This window comes from Toxotes jaculatrix, chromosome 13 (assembly GCF_017976425.1).
Source record: "Toxotes jaculatrix isolate fToxJac2 chromosome 13, fToxJac2.pri, whole genome shotgun sequence".
Lineage (NCBI taxonomy): Eukaryota > Metazoa > Chordata > Actinopteri > Toxotidae > Toxotes > Toxotes jaculatrix.
In genome coordinates, this window is record NC_054406.1 from 323644 (window position 1) to 342313 (window position 18670).

General features: G+C 41.7%; 2 protein-coding genes across 3 annotated transcripts; both read right to left on the reverse strand.

Annotated features, from left to right (window-relative positions):
- Positions 1-4816: 4816 nt before the first annotated feature.
- Positions 4817-8179, reverse strand: wdyhv1 (WDYHV motif containing 1). 2 transcript variants are annotated; one of them, XM_041052586.1, is made up of 7 exons: positions 8098-8179; positions 7384-7483; positions 7225-7275; positions 6973-7121; positions 6768-6892; positions 6259-6411; positions 4817-6217 (listed from the first exon to the last, which is right to left on the reverse strand). In XM_041052586.1, exons 1-6 carry the CDS (start codon positions 8157-8159, stop codon positions 6278-6280), a joined length of 621 nt encoding a protein of 206 aa, XP_040908520.1. In that variant the 5' UTR covers positions 8160-8179; the 3' UTR covers positions 4817-6217; positions 6259-6277. The 2 variants fall into 2 exon arrangements, with proteins under 2 accessions (XP_040908520.1, XP_040908519.1); XM_041052585.1 differs by having other exon boundaries at positions 4821-6411.
- Positions 8180-8953: 774 nt separating this feature from the next.
- On the reverse strand, positions 8954-15590 carry bop1 (BOP1 ribosomal biogenesis factor). Its single transcript, XM_041054025.1, has 16 exons — positions 15467-15590; positions 14233-14421; positions 14031-14120; positions 13682-13836; positions 13474-13591; positions 13064-13165; positions 12754-12966; positions 12494-12655; positions 12121-12201; positions 11615-11684; positions 11311-11443; positions 10251-10434; positions 9884-10175; positions 9676-9760; positions 9343-9450; positions 8954-9257 (listed from the first exon to the last, which is right to left on the reverse strand). The coding sequence occupies exons 1-16, from the start codon at positions 15581-15583 to the stop codon at positions 9104-9106; spliced, it is 2253 nt and encodes a 750-aa protein (XP_040909959.1). The 5' UTR covers positions 15584-15590; the 3' UTR covers positions 8954-9103.
- Between the last annotated feature and the right edge of the window lie 3080 nt (positions 15591-18670).

Consider the following 18670-nt stretch of genomic DNA (forward strand, 5'->3'; position numbering starts at 1 on the left):
AAAAATTTTTTGACTTTTTTTGACCGAAAAAAACGCCATACTATACTATGTCGTTTTTTATGACTTTTTGAGCTCGAAAAAAATTTTGACTTTTTTTGCCCGAAAAAAACGGCATACTATACTATGACGTTTTTTATGACTTTTTGAGGCCGAAAAATTTTTTGACTTTTTTTGCCCGAAAAAAACGGCATACTATACTATGACGTTTTTTATGACTTTTTGAGGCCGAAAAATTTTTTGACTTTTTTTGACCGAAAAAAACGGCATACTATACTATGACGTTTTTTATGACTTTTTGAGGCCGAAAAAAATTTTGACTTTTTTTGCCCGAAAAAAACGGCATACTATACTATGACGTTTTTTATGACTTTTTGAGGCCGAAAAAAATTTTGACTGTTTTTGCCCGAAAAAAACGGCATACTATACTATGACGTTTTTTATGACTTTTTGAGGCCGAAAAAATTTTTGACTTTTTTTGTCCGAAAAAAACGGCATACTATACTATGACGTTTTTTATGACTTTTTGAGGCCGAAAAATTTTTTGACTTTTTTTGACCGAAAAAAACGCCATACTATACTATGTCGTTTTTTATGACTTTTTGAGCTCGAAAAAAATTTTGACTTTTTTTGCCCGAAAAAAACGGCATACTATACTATGACGTTTTTTATGAGTTTTTGAGGCCGAAAAATTTTTTGACTTTTTTTGCCCGAAAAAAACGGCATACTATACTATGACGTTTTTTATGACTTTTTGAGGCCGAAAAATTTTTTGACTTTTTTTGCCCGAAAAAAACGGCATACTATACTATGACGTTTTTTATGACTTTTTGAGGCCGAAAAAATTTTTGACTTTTTTTGCCCGAAAAAAACGCCATACTATACTATGACGTTTTTTATGACTTTTTGAGGCCGAAAAAATTTTTGACTTTTTTTGTCCGAAAAAAACGGCATACTATACTATGACGTTTTTTATGACTTTTTGAGCTCGAAAAAAATTTTGACTTTTTTTGCCCGAAAAAAACGGCATACTATACTATGACGTTTTTTATGACTTTTTGAGGCCGAAAAAAATTTTGACTTTTTTTGACCGAAAAAAACGCCATACTATACTATGACGTTTTTTATGAGTTTTTGAGCTCGAAAAATTTTTTGACTTTTTTTGCCCGAAAAAAACGGCATACTATACTATGACGTTTTTTATGACTTTTTGAGGCCGAAAACAATTTTGACTGTTTTTGCCCGAAAAAAACGCCATACTATACTATGACTTTTTTTTTTACTTTTTGAGGCGTAAAAAAAATTTTGATTTTTTTTGACCGAAAAAAACGGCATACTATACTATGACGTTTTTTATGACTTTTTGAGGCCGAAAAATTTTTTGACTTTTTTTGACCGAAAAAAACGCCATACTATACTATGACGTTTTTTATGACTTTTTGAGGCCGAAAAAATTTTTGACTTTTTTTGACCGAAAAAAACGGCATACTATACTATGACGTTTTTTATGAGTTTTTGAGGCCGAAAAAAATTTTGACTTTTTTTGCCCGAAAAAAACGGCATACTATACTATGACGTTTTTTATGAGTTTTTGAGGCCGAAAAAATTTTTGACTTTTTTTGTCCGAAAAAAACGGCATACTATACTATGACGTTTTTTATGACTTTTTGAGGCCGAAAAAATTTTTGACTTTTTTTGCCCGAAAAAAACGGCATACTATACTATGACGTTTTTTATGACTTTTTGAGGCCGAAAAAAATTTTGACTTTTTTTGCCCGAAAAAAACGGCATACTATACTATGACTTTTTTTTTGACTTTTTGAGGCGTAAAAAATTTTTTGACTTTTTTTGACCGAAAAAAACGCCATACTATACTATGACGTTTTTTATGACTTTTTGAGGCCGAAAAAAATTTTGACTTTTTTTGCCCGAAAAAAACGGCATACTATACTATGACGTTTTTTATGACTTTTTGAGCTCGAAAAAAATTTTGAATTTTTTTGCCCGAAAAAAACGGCATACTATACTATGACGTTTTTTATGACTTTTTGAGGCCGAAAAAAATTTTGACTTTTTTTGCCCGAAAAAAACGCCATACTATACTATGACGTTTTTTATGACTTTTTGAGGCCGAAAAATTTTTTGACTTTTTTTGACCGAAAAAAACGGCATACTATACTATGACGTTTTTTATGAGTTTTTGAGCTCGGAAAAAATTTTGACTTTTTTTGCCCGAAAAAAACGGCATACTATACTATGACGTTTTTTATGACTTTTTGAGGCCGAAAAAAATTTTGACTTTTTTTGCCCGAAAAAAACGGCATACTATACTATGACGTTTTTTATGACTTTTTGAGGCCGAAAAAATTTTTGACTTTTTTTGTCCGAAAAAAACGGCATACTATACTATGACGTTTTTTATGACTTTTTGAGCTCGAAAAAAATTTTGACTTTTTTTGCCCGAAAAAAACGGCATACTATACTATGACGTTTTTTATGACTTTTTGAGGCCGAAAAATTTTTTGACTTTTTTTGACCGAAAAAAACGCCATACTATACTATGTCGTTTTTTATGACTTTTTGAGCTCGAAAAAAATTTTGACTTTTTTTGCCCGAAAAAAACGGCATACTATACTATGACGTTTTTTATGAGTTTTTGAGGCCGAAAAATTTTTTGACTTTTTTTGCCCGAAAAAAACGGCATACTATACTATGACGTTTTTTATGACTTTTTGAGGCCGAAAAATTTTTTGACTTTTTTTGCCCGAAAAAAACGGCATACTATACTATGACGTTTTTTATGACTTTTTGAGGCCGAAAAATTTTTTGACTTTTTTTGCCCGAAAAAAACGCCATACTATACTATGACGTTTTTTATGACTTTTTGAGGCGTAAAAAATTTTTGACTTTTTTTGTCCGAAAAAAACGGCATACTATACTATGACGTTTTTTATGACTTTTTGAGCTCGAAAAAAATTTTGACTTTTTTTGCCCGAAAAAAACGGCATACTATACTATGACGTTTTTTATGACTTTTTGAGGCCGAAAAAAATTTTGACTTTTTTTGACCGAAAAAAACGGCATACTATACTATGACGTTTTTTATGAGTTTTTGAGCTCGAAAAATTTTTTGACTTTTTTTGCCCGAAAAAAACGGCATACTATACTATGACGTTTTTTATGAGTTTTTGAGGCCGAAAACAATTTTGACTGTTTTTGCCCGAAAAAAACGCCATACTATACTATGACTTTTTTTTTTACTTTTTGAGGCGTAAAAAAAATTTTGATTTTTTTTGACCGAAAAAAACGGCATACTATACTATGACGTTTTTTATGACTTTTTGAGGCCGAAAAATTTTTTGACTTTTTTTGACCGAAAAAAACGCCATACTATACTATGTCGTTTTTTATGAGTTTTTGAGGCCGAAAAAAATTTTGACTTTTTTTGCCCGAAAAAAAACGGCATACTATACTATGACGTTTTTTATGACTTTTTGAGGCCGAAAAATTTTTTGACTTTTTTTGCCCGAAAAAAACGGCATACTATACTATGACGTTTTTTATGACTTTTTGAGGCCGAAAAAATTTTTGACTTTTTTTGACCGAAAAAAACGGCATACTATACTATGACGTTTTTTATGACTTTTTGAGGCCGAAAAAAATTTTGACTTTTTTTGCCCGAAAAAAACGGCATACTATACTATGACGTTTTTTATGACTTTTTGAGGCCGAAAAATTTTTTGACTTTTTTTGCCCGAAAAAAACGGCATACTATACTATGACGTTTTTTATGACTTTTTGAGGCCGAAAAAATTTTTGACTTTTTTTGACCGAAAAAAACGGCATACTATACTATGACGTTTTTTATGACTTTTTGAGCCCGAAAAAAATTTTGACTTTTTTTGCCCGAAAAAAACGGCATACTATACTATGACGTTTTTTATGACTTTTTGAGCCCGAAAAAAATTTTGACTTTTTTTGCCCGATTTTGACGCCTTACTATACTATGACCATTTGTATGACATTTTGACGTCAAAAAAGAACATTTTTTTGGCCTGTTTTCTAGTCTTTGTAGCTTTATATTATGCTACACACAGATAGCCCCTACTGGGGGAGAAGACATGTCTTCTTTACATGTGTATTTCTCTGTATATCTGGAGAGCAGATGAAAGTAGGGCTGTTGGAAAGAAAAGATATTGGAGGAATTGGTGCAGGTGAGCCATAAATCTCTGTTTATGTGAGTCTGCCATGTGAGCTATATAATGGAAATACATACATTTTATATAGATGTGTTGACATGGAGTTGTCATGACAAGCTGTGTAGATTTAGGACTTTGTGTGGATCTTACATCATCAATTTATTAGCTGGGCACTGAAGGGAATTGAACCCCACCCTAGTGTACTAGGTGTACCATAACCAGTGCCTTTTGCTTTTTGAAGTGATGTAAAGTTAAAGCAAAACCTTCATTTCAACAGCATTTCTTAAATATTGTGTTTTCAACATATCTAGTTAGAAAGATATGGCATTCGTGGAAATGCTGTTGTAATGAAGAAAACCTTATTGTGAATAATGTATATGACATATGTAGGTATTACTGCTATAGAATCAAAGCATGGATTTATGACATATAATCTATAATGTGTTATGTATCTTTGCGTTATGTCTGTGGGTAAGTGGTGATGTACATTATTGTATGTGATTTGAAATAGTTTTTAATTGTTGAGAAAGTAGAGAAAGCAAAGGATTTGGACATGTAAAGAGAACATAAACTAAAAAATGCACCAGAGCTCTGTTGTGCTCCAGCAATAAAAACACAGTATATATAAAAATATATGTTCAGAAAAACTGGTAAAAAAGAGACTTTAACATATCTGTTCTGCTTCATATCTCAACTACACCAAAGCTAGAACTGTTTAAACGTGTTTTAATACCTGTGTACATCAACAAGCCACAACCATTGGAAAACTGCTTTTAATCACTAAAACATTCTCAGCCTCCATCCACACACTCGGATTCACATATAACACACTGTCCATCAAACCAAATTACATTTTATCTGCACAGATAATTCATCGTACAATGCAAATCAACATCTGTGCTGCCAAAATAAACCCCATCTCACCAAAAACCAACACACTCTACAAATTATACAAAGCTTTAACTATTACCAAATCATCCAGGGGGTGTGGCACAGACATCATTCATCAATCACCACTGAAGACACCACTGAACCAAACAACCAGTCCCAGTTAACTGAAGTCCTGCCTCCCTACATTGAATCATGAAATGTGTATGGTTCAAATACAATTTAGAAAAACGTCAATGTTTAGAAAAACGTCTCCATTAACCTGCTTCATCAACGTCTCTCATCCTGAACACGGACTGTGAGTTATCCTCTGACAAACTTCATGACATTTCTTAACGTGCAACTTTCTTGTAACCACATCACACATGTAGTCACATAAACACAACTCACTCAAAGTACAAATGTCCAATAAACTTTTTCATATATATATCCACAAATACCAGGACACATTTAACCAAACAGATTCTTAACGTGGCTGAAAATAACCATTGAAATCTAAAGTCATTTACAAATAACACATTGTCCATTAAACCACATTACATGTGACATGATCTTCACACTCTCAATTCATTTATATGCTCATATGGTGATGCACTGACAGTGCCCCCTGCTGGGAGGGGGCCATGTCTTTTCTGTTGCTGTATGCTGCTGTGCTTCTCTGGGGAGAAGAGCAGCAGAAAGGAGAGGACACACGAGGACTCTGACCCGCCCATCGCTGCTTGCAGCTTTAATTTTCTTTTGTTCTTGTATGTTTGTAAAATAAAGTTCGCTCACAGTTAGCAGGTGGCAGGTGATGGGCTGGATGTGTGGGACGGTGATGGTTCTGCATCACTGGTTTCACATGAGGATCCAGGGATGGATTCACTGCAGCCGCAGACTTCATGAAAGAAACTGTTGGTCTGATGAACGATTCTGAGGCTGAGACCTGAGGAGCTGCTGACTGTGCTTCCGGCTCGACAGGCTCGTCCCCTGCAGCAGCCGGCTGACCGTGGTGATCAGGTCTCAGGGACTCAGGATCCTCCGGACCTCAAACTTGTGTCAGACCGAGGAGAAACTTTTACAGATACGTCGCTCCCAGTCCCGGAGAGTTCCCAAATGTGCTACATACTACACGCTAACACCTAAAAACTAAGCTACGCTAAGCTAAGCTCCTGGGGGGTCTGCTGCCTGACATCTGAGACCAGCTGCCAAAGTTAAGGTGATGAAGCTGATGATGATGATGAAGGGTTTTCTGTGTAGCTCTGCAGGAAGTGGTCCAGACTGAAGACCGTCCCCCAGCCGATGGCAGGGTCCATACTGATGAAGTCATCCAGGTTCATATGACTCTCTGAGGAGGAAACACATCATACAGCATTCTATAGTCACTCAACTCAACAATCTCCATCTCATATTTATTTATGTATGTATGTATATTTTATTTTTTACAGCAGTTATTTTCTATTTTCTTAGTTTAGTCTCTTAGTTCTTCTACTGTTGGAATCGTGCTTATTTAATCTTGTTCTGGCCATATTGGTCTCTTACTTATATTTTACTTTCACTTACTGTACTGTACCCCTGCTGTTGCTAAATGCAATTTCCCCACTGAGGGACTAATAAAGGATTCTCTTATCTTATCACAGCACGATGTTATCGTCAGGTCACACATCATAAGACATGCTGAGGTAACAGAAGGTGTCATGTGACCTGGGGTGTGTATGGGGGAGTAGGGTGGGGGGGGCATCTTCCAGGATCCATCAGAATTCTTCATGTGGGATCGATCAGAAGCAAAGTTCAACAGGAAGCTGTCAGCAGGTACAACACGCAACTTCCTGTTAGAGGAGAGACAGGGAGGCTGGGTTACCTCTGGTATAAAGGTGGGTGATGCGTGCGTGGTGTCCAGGTGTGTTACCTGTGGTACTCAGGTCTGATGCTGCGGTCTGAGCGTAGGGCCTGGGCGGCGTACAGTTTCAGGCTGCAGGGAAACGACAGCTCCGAGTCCAGATCATAAACCAGAGAGTCTGACGGACCGCACACCTGCAGCAGGATCACGTGGTAGTCCTGAAACATATGATGATGTCATTAGTGATGTCACTATTGTTATTATTCCATGAAACGTCTGTGACATCACTAATATTATCAAAAACACAGTGACATCACAGACCCAGATCACAGGCTGGTTTCTCTGTCCAGACTTCTGTTTCCACAGAGGAACCTGACGGGGAACAGACAGAGAACATCACAGATATTTCAGAGAACCTAACAGGTGTTTGGGTGTACTGTAGAACGCGGCACAGACGTTCTAGCACTTTCACGTTCTCACCATTCTGTTCTCATTCGAGAGGAAAACCACAAACAGCTGTTCCAGTGGTGCGGTTCTCTCCTTTCTCACAAACTCACAGAGTTTCCAAACATTTTCTTCACTGCAAAACAAGCACAAATGACAGAACGTCAAACAGTCAGACACCAGTGGAACCAGTGGAACCAGTGAATAAAACCTGTGTTGAACATGCTGAGCAGCACGTGGTCTATAAATGAGATGCTCAGCAGAAGAACAGGGTTCTAGCTGTCAGCAGACAGAATGCAGGTTCCATCAAGTGACTAACCTACAGACTCCGCCTACTGATGATGTCACAGACATCAGCAGCCCAAACAGAACCTGGTGTTCTGTGTGAGGATGTGAAGGTTCTGTTGGTTCTGTTGATAAAGACAGAACCAACCTCTGACCTCAGCTAATCAATCGACAAACAAACAAACAAACAAACAAACGACAGTGAAACCTGCTGTAACATAATAAACATAAACAAAAATGAATGAGTTAGAAAAATGAATTCAGTGTTTGAAAAGCTGTCCGCCATGTTTCTCTGCTCCACGCGGACACAGAAGATTGTTGTTGTTTACTGTGTGTTGTTTGTGTGATTCTAACTGATCTGTTGCTATCAATAACGATCAGTAAAGTCGGCTGATCACTGATCGATGACCGATCAGCTGATGATTGTTGATAAATGACAACCAGCTCCGGATCGCGGATCTTTACCAGTAACAGCTGGTGTACACGCAGTTTTCCCGGGTCAGCGCGGTTCCACCTTCAGGCTTCATGTCGACGTGTTACACTGAAAACGCTCCGCCGGAATAAGCACATGACGTCGCTTCCAGTGAGCTTTCAAATTAAAAGCGTGCGAATACGAACTTGATTGTCTTGTTAGGTTTCGTTGCTCAGTGCGGTGACTTCCTGTCAAGCTACTGAAATCAAACACGTTCGAAGCGGAAACTTCAAAATAAAAGTCTGATGCAAATGAAGGTGCAGTAAAAACGAACCTGAGTTTCCGGAAGGTTCGCGCGAGAAACCTCAGGTGAAAACACTCAGAGGGGAAAAGACGGAATGAATGAAATCACTTGTTATAGATGAACTTTTTTTTTTTTTTTATTATACTATTCTTTCATTTTTTGTTTCACTTCACTTATTTTAGAAACATTTTAGAAACACTTTCTCTCACTGCTCTCTGAGCAATGTTCTTCTTTTCTCCATTTTCAGTTGGAAGTTTGTAACAAAAGAATTTCCCTACGGGGATAAATAAAGTTTTTCTGATTCGGATTCTGACCTGGACAGCAGCAGGCGTCCTAAAGTCTTCATCTCTGATCATAAATCATATGAAATTATTTCAAACAGCACAAACACTTAAAGTTTGTTTCTGATAAACTGATTATTTCCTATCAAACACTGTGATGAGCTGATAATTAGAAACTCGTTAGAGCCATCAGCTGTCACATGTTCACCCGCCTCACGTCACCTGATGGACACCAAACCAATCCGATTGGAGCGTGTGCTCAGAATCTTGATGACACTGTGGTAACAACACACAACTGATGATGCACAAAAACAAACAAACAGATCAGAACATTTGAGTTTAATTAAAAACAAAGACAAAAAAACAGTTTTCAGGTTAAAGATGAAAAAGGTCAAACAGCATAATTTCTACAACAGCCTGTATCCTAGCAACCTCGTCACTGGCTCATTAGCTGGTTGGTTGCCGGGGCGGTTGCTAAGTGAAGAGGCGGATGGTGGTGTCGGCTCCTGAGGAGAAGATCCAGGGCTGCGTGGGGTGAAAAGTCACATCCAGAACACCAAGGTCATGAGTGATCACGTGACCTCTGAGGACCTTCACGGGAACAATCAACGGGTTCTGCAGCAGGTCACTGGAGAACAGGTGTGGGTGGGGTTAGTGTTTATATGTTTTTCACTGTGTGTATCTTATTTATGTGTGTAGCGTGTGTGCATTACTTGTAAACAGTCCCGTGACAGACGATCACTGATCCATCGTCGGACGCTGACGCAAACAATGGGTAAACTCTGTGATAGGCCACGCCCCTCACCGCCTTCTTATGGTGTCTGTAGACAGGAAGTGATCAGTACTACCAATATGATCAATACTATCTGTACGACAACACAGTAGTAACAATCAAATCCTAATCAATACCCCTGACACAGCCATTAATTTACGACCAAATCTGTGATGTGTCGATTCCTCCTCTGGACCAATAACAGGTGAGAGTGAGTCTGAGTGACAGGTGTGAGTCTGAGTGACAGGTGTGAGTCTGAGTGACAGGTACGTACCGTAACATCTTGTATGGTTTGGTTGAAAGGTCGAGGTCAAACCAGCTCAGCCTGCAGTCATAACTCCCACAGATCACATGATCACCTGCACACAGAATCCAGGTGAGACAAAGGCTCCGCCCCTCAGCGGTGATGTCACATAATTAATGAGCAATTATATTTTGTGACTGATCGTTTGGTGTCGTGGTGAATCGGTGGACCTGGTTACCTGCAGGATGAACGGCCATGCTGGAGATCCACTTGGAGTTGGCCTGAAGCTTTTTGGTCATTTCCTGTTTGACCAGGTTGTAGATGCGGACAGAGCGCTGGGTGGCCACAAAGAAGTAGGGCCGGATGGGGTGGAAGGATACGGACTGAACCAGACCTTTGTTCCTCCTGAAGGGGTTCTGGCTCCGCCTCCGGCTCAGCTGGTGGATGAAAACCTGCAGGTGGCTTGAGTGGTCTGGCATCACCGATGCCAGGTAGTCTCCTTTGGCGTGCCACGCCACCTGGTGAACTGTCTGAGGATCGATGCAGATCAGTTAATTCAGCCCAGGTATTGATCAGGATTCAATAATCAATCGTTTTTTTCTCACTTTGGGATGTTGTATTTTGAGGCGGATCCCCTGGTTTAGCTCCTCCTCCTCGGCCTCGCTCCAGACGACAGATCCCGCCCCCTCACTCGACTCTGCCTCCTGCTGACCCGAGAGGAGTCGCTCTGACGATGAAACGATCTGTCTGTCTGCCAGAGAGGGAGACAGGATCAACACCAGCGAGTCCCTGAAACAGAACGAGGTTCAGGCGTTAGCTGAGAGAAAGACTCAACACGTAGCTCCAAGTTTGGAAAATAATCCTCAACTTTCCGGCAGAAGTTTTCTGATCTTTGCCAGAGAGAAACTGCTGCATCCACCTGAAACCTCAGACTGTGAAACTCAGCAAGCCGCCCTGTAACCTGATCTTTACCTGCTCACCGTGTGATCGCCCAGGTTCCACCTGAGGCTGTGAGGAGCTGCACCACTTTCTGACTCAAAGTGATGCTGGGTTTGAAACCAGATTTGCTTTTCTGATCCTGCAGACACGATGACGATGTTGTTCCGTCTCTTCTTCTTTTCTTTGCTACCTGCTGAGCTGGTGCTGGATCTTGTGGCGTCCTCGTCCAGCTGGGATTTCCACAGGCTTCGACTCTGACGCTTTTCAGATGATGGAGTTCATTTCCTGGGCCATCATGGGTCCTTCATCAGCTCGATGTTCTCATAGCTGGTAGCCTGTGCTCCAGCGGGTGGTGAGAATGGCAGAGCAGGTCCTGGTCTGTGCGGGGTTTCCTGTATGCAGCGCAGCTGTTCGTGACATCCTCTCGAGACGGGCCACAGCTGGAGACAGCATGCTTTTGTCTCCCCTTTGTTCTGTTGTCCACAGTGTGAACCTGAGACAGCGTGTTTTCAGTTTCTGTCCTGGAACCTCGTCAGCAAAGTCCACTGAGCTGTGGTGACGATGGTTATGTGTTCACGTGTGTCTGCATGGCTGAGTCATACTAATCACACACATACATACACGTCTACTTTTAGCAAATAATCACACACATATGTGCGTGTGTGGACAGACAGGTAGACACACAGACAGACAGGTAAGAACACAGACGTGTGGAAAGGTCCTTACAGGGCAACAGCCAGCAGACAGATCGACGGGTTTGGGTTCCAGGCAACATTTTTCACAGCTCCGCCCACCTGAACTGTCTTCATACAGCGTGACGAACACACCTCCCAGAACCGCACGGAGCCGTCATCACTACCTGCACAGGTACACACACAAAACCCGATGGAGAGGAGGCGACTACAACTCCCAGCATGCATTCCTGTTCCGTCAGAGACGAAGCTAAGGCGAAGCTACCTGTCCAAACAACCTGCTGATGTTCTCACACAGGTGTTGAGGTGGAGCACGTTTTGGACGATAGGTGAGTTACCTGAAGCGAGCCACTGTCCTGATGGAGACACGCTGATAGACCGGACCAGACCACTGTGACCCCGGTACACCTGCACAGACACGGTAACACATTACTGAGGAGTGTGTGTACACTAAGGTACATCTATCTCCGTGACAACGCTGTGAGGACAGTTCGAATTTGAAGGTTCAGACTTTGTTTCCAGGTGTAGGTGAGCCCCTCCCCCCACACCTCTCTGATGTCAGTGATTGGTCAGCTGTGTGGAGGTGAGACAGGTGAGTGTCTGTGAATGTCCTCAGGAGAGACTGAACATCAGTCAAAGGTTTTATGATGTGAGGCCTGAGTCGAGGACTTAGACCAGGAAATGAAAGGTGAGTTTTCTCAGAGGCCGGTGAGGTGACGTCAGTGTGGGAGGAAGAAGCTGAGATGTGGATTTGTCCTGTGGAAATGTCTCAGGTGGGAAAAAACAGACAGGGAAGTTGATTCTTTAGTTAAAGAATTTCAGAAAGATAAAAAGGTTTTTGTACCAGAGCCTGTGTGGAAGGAAACGGCTGCAGGTCTCTGGGTTTGGGAAGTTTGGGGATCAGATCCTCTGGATTCACGTTCACCTGCAGACAGACAGGGAGAGAGACAGGGAGACAGACGGAGAGAGACAGGGAGACAGACAGGAAGACAGACAGGAAGACAGACGGAGAGAGACGGGGAGACAGACGGGGAGAGAGACAGGGAGAGAGACGGGGAGACAGACAGGGGGACAGACATGTTATTGATCACCTCCACAGACAGTCCTGAGCTCTGATTGGCTGCAGAGGGTTTCATTGATATCTGATGTATCAGGTGATCTTCAAAGGTGACTGCAGTGCTACCTGCTGGTTGAACGAGTAAACCGACGGTCCTTACCCTCATCTTCCTCTGCCGGGGACACAGGTAAAGGTCGAGACAGCGCTCAAACCTCTCGTGGATGAAACGAGGAAACGCAGGAACCTGACGCAGACTCGAGAACTTCATGGGAACAAATGGCAGCTTCCCATCCGAGGGATCCTGCTGCTCCCACAGAGCTCGCTGAGTCAGACAGGTGGAGACAGACAAAGAGATGGGGTGGTTCAGAGTTTTATCTATTCTATAACCTGGTAAGTTTAACAGGTCAACACGTGAGGTACCTCCTCATCTGTGAACAGGTACTCAGGTGGGGGATTGTAGGACTCCTGGTGACCAGGTAGAGGGATTTTGGGGGCAGGCAGGTGCATTCTGTGTTTGGCCAGAATAGAGGAGTCCTCATTGGCCCAGAGGTCATAGTAATGTCCCCTACTGTCGTCCTCCACCCTCCGAGGTTTGATCCAACCCATCTTTATTGCATGAACCAGTTTAGACACCTGCAGACAGGTGAGAAAGGGAGAGACAGACAGGTGTACAGCGTGTTGAATTTTTACAGTGAAGAAGCTGCAGCATCTTGGAGTTTGTTTGTTTTACCTTTTCCTTCTCGATGAGTGACGGGATGAAACTGCGTTTGTCTGCAGGTCTGTTCGTGACCGGGTGAAGCATCACGTCGTTACTGAAAAACTCCACTGAGGGCTGAGGAGCAGGAGGAGATGGAGGCGGAGTCAGTGTCAGTGTTTGCATGGAGACACAGGTGTCCGGAGACACTGGAGACCTGTGTCTCTGTCCGCCGGTCAAACAGGCTAAAAACATGAATCCGTACTCGCCTTTAACAATACAAACTATAACAACTGGTGTAAAACAGCAGCTTCACGCTTCACAGTTGGACACACATGAACAGGTGTCCAGGTGTGTCAGTCCTGTCCAGCAGGGACAGGTTAATAAAGGTTCGCCTGAGAGTCTGGGCAGATGTGCAAAGACACACAGGTGAGTGGACAGCATACCTGGTACTCGTTGAAGTTGACGTCCCCAAACTGTCCTCTCTGCAGACGATTGACCAGCTCAACCTGTTCGTCGGACAGGACGATGTCACTTCCTGTCTGCTTGTCGTGGACCGTTCGCCTGTAGACAGAACACTTTTAGCTGAGAACAGATGGTTAACGTTCTCTCTTTAAACCAATGGGGGAGCTAGCGTCATGCTAGCAAGCTCACCAGTAGTCCGGGTTCTCCATTTTGTCCAGGAAGTCGTCGAGTTCATCCTTGTTCCTGATTGGTTTGTAGATCTTCTTTCCGTCCAGATTGTAGCCAATGTGAGGGAAGTCTCTGTACCACTCCATGGGAATGTTCCCCACAGTGTTCCTGATGTCCTGCAGAACCAGTATCACAGGAGACAGAACAACAAAGACCAGCCGATGATTTAACATCAGAGACAGAACAGTTTGACAGACAGGTTGTTACCCTGACCCTGAAGAATACATGTTAACCCAACAGAACATCTGAGAACCCAGAGGAACCTGAGGAACACAGCAGTCCTCTGAAATAAAAGTTGGATTGGCCTCACCTCTTCATCTGAAGAGTCGCGTTCGTACTCATCTTCATTTTTTTCTCCTCCTTCTGTCACGGCCTCCTCCGTCTTCTTTTTTTCCTCTGTCTGCAGGTAGAACAGAACACAGGTGACGTTCTACAGGAGAACACTGATAACAGCAGCAGCTTCCTAAAAAGTGAGTCACAACCAGCCAATCAGCTGTCAGGTTCAACTCTACCTGCTCAGTCTGCTCTGACTCCACCTTCACATAATCATCATCACTGTTATCTGATAAGTCTTCATCTTCATCATCCTCACTGTCACTCCCAGAATCCTCCAGTCCTGAGTAGACACTGTCCTCGCTGTCCGACAGATCGTCCTCCTCCTCCTCCTCTTCCTCAGCAGGTTTGTTGTTGAAGTCGAAGATCTAAACAACAAACAGAGTCAGATTTAAATGACTGAACACCACACCAGACTCAATTCAAAAATCTGCTTATTTTAGCAGCGCTTCCCGGATCAGACCTTGTTTCAAATTAACATAAAATACTTTTTAAAAATGTGAGCAAAGGTGTATGTGTGTATACATGAAACCACCGACCTTCTGATCAGTGGATGACCTCCTCTGGTCCAATGTGACCATCAGTGTGTAAGTATATGTGTGTTAAAAGCCTCAGAGTAGAAAGGGCTGTATTAATGTGTGTGTGAATGAGTGAATGAATGTGACTTGTAGTGTAAAAGACTTGAGTGCTCAAAAAGACTAGAAAAGTCCTATATAACTGCAGTGCATTTACCATATATACACATACACAGATATAAATATAAGGACACGTTTGTCTAAGCTTAGTATCCACAGGAGGAAAGACTGTCAGTAACAATAAATACCAACAAATAAATCCAACTGAAGTCTGAATGGAGTTTGGTGTGAGTCTCAGTCTCAGCCGTGCCTGCTAGCTGTGCTCAGAGAGAGAATGTCCTGATTCGGAATGGAGATTGGTATGAGCCTTTGACTGCACGCTGAAGACTAAATAGCAGTTAAATGTATACTGTGTTCGGCGTTGTGTGTTCTCAGTTAATAACATTAATGATCCCAGTATAACGTTACAAAGACTTAGCTAGGATTAGTCTTTTTATTTCCAGGATAATCGACCTCACATGCTGCCCCGTTTCACTCAGAACTCCATTTAAAATCTGATCATTTTTACCGGCTCTGCTTCTGTTGAACGTTTATGAATTCCTCATGGTTTTAGCTGGACTCAGTCTGACCTCCCCTTCAGTTCGGCTCCGCGCTCAGAACATTTACACCATCAGTTACTCTGTTTTCACGATCTCCCCCTCGAGCTGTTGGATAGCAGCGTGTTTTGGTGTACCTTCCTCCCGTTAGCATGCTAGCATGCACCTAGTCGCTAGTTCCTCACCATTTCTCCAAGTTTACCCACTAAACCCAGTCCACCACCAGTATGTCTGCGTCTCACCTGGTCCTGCTCCTCTTCCTCCTCCTCTTTAATCCTCTTCTTCGCTGTTTTCTCTCGGACTTTCTTCATTTTTTCTCCCTGCTCGCTCCTCCGCATGTTTCCACTGCTCCCCTCCATTAAACCACGTGGGTCAAAGGTCATACGTCTCATCATGAGGGCTTACTGTTGGTTGGCGCCATCTGCTGGTTATTACCATGGTCACCGCTGTGAACGTAAAATTAGTATCAATTTGCGTGTGCGTGTGTGTGTGTGTGTGTGTGCTCAGGTGTGTTGGACCGTGGGAAACTGAGGAAAGTGAAAACATGACGTCAGAAGTTATGGCCTCGTGCCATGAGATGAATACATCTGCATCTCCACAAATGAGAACACGTGCGTTTAAATAATTCGATTTACAAAATGAAACTCGTATATTTTAAAGATCCATCGCATCCGGAGTGAAATATTTCACGTCTTTATTTGTTTTCATTTGGATTTTTACAGCTCAGAAACCGTGAGCAGTGCAGCTGCAGTCAGCTCAGTTCAGTGTTATTTATCCAGCTCCTCCACAGTCAGAGAGCCAGAGTCTGACCCCAGATCAGCAGACACAGCTCCCTGTGAACCCGGCTCATATGGGGGATCCTCCTGCTGAGGGCCGGGCCGGGCCGGGCTGGGTGAGCAGAGGAAGAGGAGGAAGATAGGACAGCTGGGAATGGAGGAGAGGAGGAGAAGGACATGCAGCAAATAGAACATGATACACACAGGAAGTGGACGATGTTAGAGGGACAGCATTCAGATCCCAGAACAGTTCGTGGATACTGCCCACTGCGCAGACACGTCCAAACGACGTCTTTTCGACGTCGTCTTTGCACGTCCAATTTTGGTCCCCTGAAGGTGCAGACTGTGACGCAAGAAGACGTCTTTTTTCCGACGTCTACCGAACGTCCAGTATTGACGTCCACAAGACCCCTGAATAAGGGCTAATTGTAGTCCAAATGTGGTCGTTGTGGACATTTTTTCTACGTCAAATTTAAACTCATGTTAGACATCGTTTTTATTCTGCTTCTAGACTCTGTGCACGGCTGTAGTCCCACTTCAGAAGGCGGCACACTGTTCCAATTCATTTTCCTACAGCTTCATTTGATTGTCTCAGCAGCAGGTGACAACTGGAAACGCACAAAGGTGAGATGCATTTCCAGTTTAAACCTGCTGCCGAGCCAACGAAGCTACAGGAAAATTAACTGGTACAGGAAACGGGTCCTCCACCTTTTGGAAACACATGGGACTACAGTTATACACAGAGGTTTACAATAAATCACAATTCAACCCCGACTTATTTATTTCCATTTTTATTTTTGTCAGTCACTGGCACAAACATGTCACTAATAAAGCTTTTCTGTTGAATTTCCTGCCAACTACCAGTAAAAACAAGGAACATGAATTTCATGGCTTGCATGTGGACATTGCTTCAGTGTTCATCAGTTGAAGCAAACATGCTTTACTTTTGATTGTCTGCCAAAACTAAATGAAAGTGATAGCCAATAACTACCAGTAATAGAAAAATGCAAATAAATAAATATAAAAATAATAAAATAAATTACACAGCCCACCTTGTTTGGGTCTGTATCACAACAAATAAACATACACATACAACAACAGAAACTTAAAACAATAAAAATTAAAGTGTTAAACAATGTGTTCTGAGGTAAAATCCAACCAGAACCAATTATACTGAAAACAGAAAAGAAGACAATGCACAAAAGCTGGGACAACATTCTCCACAATGGATAATCAGTCCTGAGTGACTGCTGTGTATCGTGTATCCTCCACCTCCACTTCTTTGCGGTCCTTTGCTTCATCCTCTGTCCTCTGTGTCATCAAATTTCATTAATCCAACTGCACGAGCAGAAAAAGAAAACTTATTAGAAATATGTAAAGGAAATCTGCAGTCATGCTGTACTGCTCTCACCACGTGTACCCTTACGCTAAAATACGGTGACTACATAAATACACAATTTACATTAAACAACAGGACATTACGCAAAATGTAATGCGGCTAGCAAACAAACTCCACTAAACAATGCTAACAACACAACACAACACAACACAACACAACACAACAAACATACCACTTTGAAAACTACACACACACAATACTTACAGACTGTACGTTCCCTGGCTGAAACGTGTGCAACCACATTCAACTTTACGAGCTAATCTCTGTGTTACTGACCGAACTCACTGACTGAAGAAACGGAGCGGAGCGGAATTGGAACATTAACAGAAAGAGCGCTCACTCTGTCGCCGTTTCCAAAAACTAAGAAAAGTACAGAACACTCACTCTGATACAATTTCCATGAACCAAAGGAAAATACACATTTTACATTTTTATACTTTCAACACTTTTAACTTATGAACTTTAAATATTACTTTTAACCTTTAAAGACAGTACACGTACACCAAGTCCCCATGTTTGCTTACAAAAATATGTTATCTTCGTGGCTCGCTAGCATGTAAAAAGCATGTTCCCCACCGTGAGAGAGCCGCTAGATATAAAGTTCGCAGCTTGTTCTTTTCGCTAGCTTAGCGAATTTAGCTTAGGCTACGTTGTTTACGTTAATCCTTCAGCTAACGTGAATATTTTTAGGCACAGTCGTTTTAAAGTAATTCCAATTCCATTTAAACTATGGCCAATGTTTAGCTAACGTTAGCTGATACGATGACATGCAATGCCAATTGTAGCCACAGCAGTTTTAGGTAGTTTAAAACAACAAAGCCAGAACAGCTAACACTATAAATACATACATGAACATAAAATGAACAAACACGACCAACTTACTTTCGGCTTAGTGGAAAACGGTGGTTTTGATGTACGCTGAACGGAGCCGAGCGGCCACTTACTTCCACAGAGATAAAACCAGAGACGGAGAGACAGACGGTTGATGAAATTCGAAGAATCGCGCCAAAAGCTCGGCGTGTTGCCTCGGCCAATCAGGGTGCCGTTTACTGGTTGGCTTATGACGACATACTGCCTCAGCCAATCAGAGTGGCGTTAACTGGTTGAAATCATAAGTTATAAAATCAAGTCTCCTAAACCATGAAATTATTTTCTGAAGCCTAATTTTCAACAAGTTGCATTTCCAAGTAAATATATGAATAAAAACATAAACAAATAAATAATTACTAACAATGTTTAACCACAAATAATCTATAATCGTATTCCTTAAT